The sequence below is a fragment of the Apaloderma vittatum genome, unplaced genomic scaffold, assembly GCF_000703405.1.
Source record: "Apaloderma vittatum isolate BGI_N311 unplaced genomic scaffold, ASM70340v1 scaffold27130, whole genome shotgun sequence".
Taxonomy (NCBI): domain Eukaryota; kingdom Metazoa; phylum Chordata; class Aves; order Trogoniformes; family Trogonidae; genus Apaloderma; species Apaloderma vittatum.
Genome location: NW_009696649.1, coordinates 1 through 6,895, shown reverse-complemented (window position 1 = coordinate 6,895; position 6,895 = coordinate 1). Strand labels below are relative to the sequence as shown.

Here is a 6,895-nt window from a genome sequence, read left to right as displayed (position 1 = left end):
CCCGCCGGGCGGCGGATGAGGCTGAAGGTGCGTTCCGCCCTCGTGGGAAGGAAAGCTTTCCACATCTTTGCTGGCTGTAATTCTGTGGGGGTAAGGCATCACCTGTCTTTTGAGACAGCCAATAATTAATTAATGCAGAGCACCAGTGCCTAACTGGATCGTCCGTTTATTTATTTTCCAGTAGTTGAATTATTTTGAATGTTCTGCTTAGCTATGTCATAGGAAAGTTTCAATAGCTGGTCAAGAAAGTGGTGGGAATTTGCTCAAAAGCTACAGCTGATGGATCAACAGCAATGCAAGTCACGAGTTGTGAAAGAAATACTCTCCTTTAAACATAAAGTGGTTATCTCAGTATAACGAAAATGAAAGGGTTAATGTAAAATTTCAGGCTAAGAATTCAAAGTTGAAAAATGTTTATTCTAAAGTATGAAGTGTAGCAATTAAATAAATGTCTAAACTCAATGTATCCTGGGGCAGCTGGGACTTTACTGGTAGCTTAGAAGCCCTGCCTCACAGCTCACCCTAACAATGTGACCGGAACACACCAAGATGCAGTGACATGTACAGGGGATGCCCATTTCCTTCAGGTAGTAATAGGTTTTAATGTGTATTCCTATAAAATAGGAAAACCAATTACCTTGAGGGGGTGGAATACTTAAACTGTCCAGAAGTTTCACTCCTGGGTTTTAATTCTGAACAGAGCTGGGAGTTCACCACCACCCTCACAGAAGCAACCAAAAGAACAGTTACAACTGCTTCAGAGACATGCACCTATTACCTAAAAACACATTTTAAATTCAAAGATGTTTTCAGAATATATTCCAAGAGCTAAGTATTTGCTGTTGAACTTTTCAGAGCTAAGCAGGAGCATGTGGCACAGAAAACCAAATGTAACAAGAAGCTTACCTTATTTCTAGCAAAATTACAAAGCAAAGACTCAAGTAGACTACTGCACGTTTATTGATAACAGCCCTCCATTTTCAAAACAGATTTCTTTCTCTTAAATTAACCCGACAGAAGTACATGAGCCTTTGTGGACTTTAAGACAATTCACAGAGGCGCTTTTGGTGAGGAAACCATCTTCCAGACTGCATGGAAAGAGCTGGAGGGCACAGTCCCCACTTCTGTTCAGCTTACCGAGTGTTCACCTGCAAGGAAGAGTTCACATCATCAGGTGTGAAGTGCACAGGACACATAACACTGCCTTCCCCTCTGCTTACAGTGACTAAAAAAAATGGATCTTTAACCCCTTACTTTAGGGCACAGTATTTATAATGCATTTCATTTTCTTCCAACTGCAGTTATGAGAAGACCACGTGCTCTGTAAGTGGCACATAAACTGAGAATTCCACGCAGTAACTGTATTTTGAAGCACGGCAAATTGGGTGACAATAACTACCCTGGCGCTTGTGGGGAAAAAAAAATTAAAACACGACGGAAACACCACTCACCACATCATCAATCTTGAGGATACTGCGCACAGTCTCTGTTGCGAGGGTCAATGCGCTCAAAGACACCAGCAGCGGCTGCACAACCAACTCCTCCAAGATGTTGGAAATGCCACCCTGTGAGAACAAGTGGCTTTTACTCTGTGCATGTGAGACTACGGTTAGGTTTAGCAAGCTTTTAATGCCTTTTCTAAGCTACTCTATGCATATACAATTGCTTGTTACCTTTCTGACATTAATGCCAGCCGTTTTCTCTCCTTGAGCGTGTCTGTTTCTGAGCTCGGTTACCGTTGAAATAGGATTGAGGCCCGCGTTCTCAGCCAGCGTAGAAGGGATGACTTCCAGCGCGTCCCCGTACGCACGGACGCAGTACGACTCCATACCCTTCAAAGTGCGAGCGTACTCGTTCAAGCGCAGGGCCAACTCTATCTCTGGTGCTCCACCTCCTGCAATTAAAGCTCTGAGGATAGAAATGACAATCAAACCTCATTTCACTTAAGCGCACAATTCGTTTTAGTACTAATATACTAAATTAGCTGAACTGAGACATACCTTTTCTTAACTAAGCATCTTATGACACACAGGGCATCGTGAATTGAACGCTCGGCTTCTTCTAAAACAAGTTTGTTGGATCCACGTACCACAATGGTAACAGTTTTTCCAGGGTTTGTGCAGCCTGTGATCTAAAACATAAACCCAAATACTAAGACTGGGGTGGGGGGGGAAATGTTCTGGACAAAAAGAGACTTCAGTTGGTATTTCCAAGTTCTACAACAGTGCTGACATCTGGCTAAGCAAAAGCACTACACTTTCCAAGTCAGTAGCTACTGGCTACTCCAGGATTAGAAGTAGGTACTTTAAATGTAGTAACTTCAGTAATAAAAACCATTGAGGTTAGCAGTTGTTAAAATAATTGGCAGGTGTTAACTAGGTATTAACACTTGGTCACTCACTTTTATTAGTTTCCCAGAACCGTTCAAGTTGACCTCCTCTGCCAGCTCAGCGGATCCCAGCATGTCAGGAGTAAACTGGTCAATATGAGCAACAGGCTTAGTTCCAATTGTCTGAAAAAAATAATGAAAAATAATGAATAAATAATCCCAAACCTGAACTGCAAAGTCATCATGTATCTTCTTCTGCATATTGCAGTAAAATGCAGTTAGGACTACGGCTTTTACATTTGTTCCGGATCTGTCTACAAAACGTGACCGCTCAACAGAACAGGAACATTTTTTAGTGAAATGCCTGCTTTTACGTTAAAGTCAGGACACGAAACTTGTGATGTTGTCACCACAACCTGGCACTGGCTGGGTCCTTAGTTTTAGGGTAGACTCTGAACACTGCTGCTACTTCAACAGACGTTTATATAACTCACTTTACCTTACATATGAACTCAATGTCATCTCTTTCAATGTCTTTAACCACCATGATCTTCACTTTGTTCAGAAAATGGAGGGCCAGGTCACTAAGAGCATCCCTAGAAAGAAGAGGGAAGTAGTCAGGCCACAGCGCTGTGTTAGCAACCGGGTCACACTGCCCAGCTGCATGCTTCTTACCAGCAGGGCCAGAATTCTTCATGCTACAGAGCGGGGATGTCATTAAACTCAAAATACAGACATCAGTAGCGCTTTCTAGCAGCACAATCACCATTACAGCCAGTGCAACACTCTACCAAGTGTGACTGTTACTATCTGGCTTCAATTTTCCAGGTATTTCCCCAACACCACATAGTAAGCCAGTAGATCAATCAAGGAACGTACCTCAGAATAGACTTCTGAATCAGCAGGACGTTGCATCCAGCCTTCTTAATTTGCTTAACTAAATTTAGAATATAGGCTCTCTCTTCACGCAGTACTCTGTCCATTTGAGCATAATCAGAAACAACTATTTGGTTGTCCATCTGTTAAAAAACCCACAAAAACCCAAAACAAGTATTAGAACAACTGCTGACTTCAAAACCAAGTGCCAAGCTGTTTCATGTTCTTTAACTTAGGAGCCTGTCATTCAAAGGAAGTAAGCACAACAGTAAAATGTGTCTTATTAGAGACTGATCAAATGATAAAAAATACCGAAGCTTTGAACTATTTTCTTTCTTATGCCAACTCAAAGAGTTGTATCTATGCAGTGATCTTCATTATAGCTGTGGAACACAGCTGAGACTGCAACAAAAATGTGTTATCATTACATTTGTATATCCCAAGTACTATGGCAAAAGGTTTTGCCCTGGTCATAGTTTAACTTACATCTGTCTTTGGAGCAGACAAGCAGAACTGAATGAGGCCAATTTTGGCTTTTTCCACTCTGGTTACACCAGTATTTGCCACCTTCTGAGTCAGGACTAGTCCTTCAACCAGTTCGCAGTCATCAATTGTGCCTCTGGGAACAAAGACAATCCATGAAGCTGATTGTGAAGCTGATTTCACAGGACAAAATTCATCTAGTTAAAAATTGTTTCTTACCCCAACTTTTTAACTATTTTAATATCTCTGAGGTCCACGCTGCTGGCTGTAGTTGGGTCAATCACCTTCATCACCGCGTCCACACTCATTGGAGAAAGTAAACTGGAGTACTGACAGACAACCTAAGGGATTTAACAGCAAAGAAAAATGCTAAGAGATGTAACATAACAGTAGTGTCAAAATTATATTATCATTGTATTTTAGTATTTTTCTTCTGAATTTCAAAACGAAGCTCCTTTTCCCTCCCTGTCAACCATCAGCCAGATGTCTTAATATAGCATCTTCTTTAGGGCTACTCCATTTAAAAACTGCAACTACACTGGTAGGAAAACCTATGCCTGGGGACTTAAGGATGAAACCTGAATTTATCTTTCTTACACTCCTAAAATAAGACTTTTGATGGCTTCCCAGATTATTCTGCTGGAAGGGCAATCTCCAGATTTCAATGCTGTTTTAGGAATTCCTGCCACATGAATAAGAATCGCCTACACAAGAACTTGGCAAAAGCTCTCAGTATCCCACCTGATTCTCCTGTTGCCGTTTCAGTCAAAGCTTGTTTGTTTTACACTCACAGTTAACATCTAAGATCATCAAGTATTTCAGACTGAAATTCAGTCTGAGAGCCTCAATTTAATCTGAATCGATCACGGCTTTCTAAGAAGCCAGCCTAAGAGAGGGCAACTAATGTCTGAAAACCAACGAGATCTGTGATGTGCAGGGAGGATATCCGCTAGTCTGGAGGAACTGAGCTCAAGTGTCAGTCATACCTTCGAATTCAGCGAAGTAGTTGCGCTATTCAGCAAGGTTTCTCTGTCGCTCAGTTCAACCGCCTGGGCCATGTTAGTCAATACCTCAATACCTTTATCCAAAGCTTTTTGGAATGACTCTGAAATGATGGTGGGGTGAATTCCTGTGGGTCATACAAGAAGGCTGTTAAGGAGTCACGCTTTCAGACCAATGTTACTTGTGTTTTTTTTCTCACCTTTCCTTTCCACTCTAAGATCAATTCAGAGAGACTGTCTCATCAGAATAAACTGAACACATTTTAATCAAAAAAAACCCCAACCAACCAACCCTGGGCTGCACAGCAGCACACAAGAGAACATCCCAAGGTAAAGGAACAGAACGTACAGTAACAATTATGTTCCCTAATTCATGTCTTTTCCTGACCAAACTTTCTCATGGCCCATGTATTGTGGGTGATAAATTTGCTAAGTATTAAAAAGCCTGCAGAATCACTGGCACTAAATTTAATTTACACCTCCTTATACTATCTCTCTGTCCAGGCAGTAAGTATAACTGAGGTGAGTTTTTACAAATGACTGTTTGCCACATCATCTAGGCACTATTTCCTGTATCAACAGGAATGTATCAATTAAAAATAAAAAATTTAGCAGATTTTTAATCAACACTGTGACATGAGTGAAACCTGAATGTGAAGACTCAAGCCACCTTTCATGTTTTGACAGGAAACAGCTGCTTTAAGCTTCATTATACCCCTGCAAGTGGATAGAGAACTTAATTACCTCCGGTCACGTTTTCATATTAAATACATGTATTTACCTTTCTGAAGAAGCCTGGAACAAGCATCCAAAAGAGCTCCAGCGATGACAACAACAGATGTAGTCCCGTCACCAGCTTCAATATCTTGTGCTTTTGACAGCTCAACCAACTAAACGACAAATTATGGCAAAAATTCATCTATAATCTGACTAAACTGCAAACACTGGCAATTAAAACCCAAAGCAATATTAAAGCATCAAGCACTACTGAAATCACCCTTAGCATCATGACAAATTGTGCTTTTTGTAACCTGAACTTTCTACCTTTTGCACGTTGCTTCCCACACCCGTACACCTATTTGATTGAAAAACAGCTACAGTAAAACAGATCCCTTACAGAAGCAAAGAAGTTTTTCTCCCCAGCTTAAAACTTGTCCCAGAAATTAAGCTCTAAGACATATCATTGTCTGAACAATGAAAGAAACACTTGCCATTTTGGCTGCAGGGTGCAGAACCTGCATTTGCTTCAGAATAGTAGCACCATCATTAGTGATTGTCACATCTCCTTTAGCATCTTGAATCTGAGAAGAAAAAGGAGAAACACAGTTCTGATCAATAACTACAAATCCTTAATTTGTTACTCAGTGTAAAATATTCTTCCTGACAACATTTCTCATACTGAAACATGCAGTTAGTTCACATTGTCCCTTAAACAAATGAAACTGGTAAAATAATTTCAAGACAAAATATGGTATCCTATATAAACTGGGTTGACTTCACAGTATCTCCAGTAAGCTTAACGTTTTAAAAACTTAAGCGTAAAGTTTACCATTTTATCCATTCCCTTTGGTCCAAGGCTTGTTCTAATTGCATCGGCAACAGCTAAGAAAAGAAAAAAAAACAGAGCCATTTGTGAGCTTTCTAAAGAATGGCAAGCACTCATTCCATCATTCTAAACATTTCCCCTGGAAAGCAAGCATCTCCCTGCATGAAATAGTTCCCCGTTATTTTGCCAGCCCTCTATCATCTGTAATTACAGAATGATCGCAGATTCATGGACCTGCTTGGGTTGGAAAGGATCACAGAGTCCAACCATTACAACGTTGCAGCATCAGGACTGATTCCCACGGCTCTTTCCTGAAACAATTAACATCCGATCACTTGTTCACAGCCCTTTTAAAACGGAGTGGAACCTTCATATGCCAAGTCATCCAAGGCTTGTGGTCAAACACCGAACACAGCCCCCCCCGACACCCACCGGCCCCGGGAGCGTCCCGCCCTTAAAAACCGTCTCGGGACCCCACCCCACACCCACAGAGGAGCCGAATTCTCCTCTCCGCTCCTACGGGCCGGGCCCAGCCCCGTGGCGGCGGGGTGGGGATGGGGAGGCCGGAGGCCGCCTCCCCTCAGCACAAAGAGGCGCGGAGCGCGGCCTCCTCCCCCTCGCCTCACCTTTGCCGGCCGAGATGTTGCTGAAGCGGATCTG

At 41.9% G+C, this 6,895-nt stretch overlaps 1 protein-coding gene across 1 annotated transcript; it reads right to left on the bottom strand.

The window, feature by feature from the left end:
* Positions 1-1,137: 1,137 nt before the first annotated feature.
* CCT4 (chaperonin containing TCP1, subunit 4 (delta)) lies at positions 1,138-6,892 on the bottom strand (the record flags this gene model as incomplete). The annotated part of the gene is made up of 14 exons (XM_009875811.1): positions 1,138-1,148; positions 1,452-1,565; positions 1,674-1,908; positions 2,001-2,131; positions 2,402-2,512; positions 2,829-2,925; positions 3,209-3,348; positions 3,692-3,824; positions 3,908-4,029; positions 4,675-4,817; positions 5,471-5,579; positions 5,901-5,990; positions 6,239-6,291; positions 6,862-6,892. Coding segments are annotated over 14 exons (1,520 nt in total), but the record flags the coding sequence as incomplete, so codon positions are not given.
* Positions 6,893-6,895: the final 3 nt, after the last annotated feature.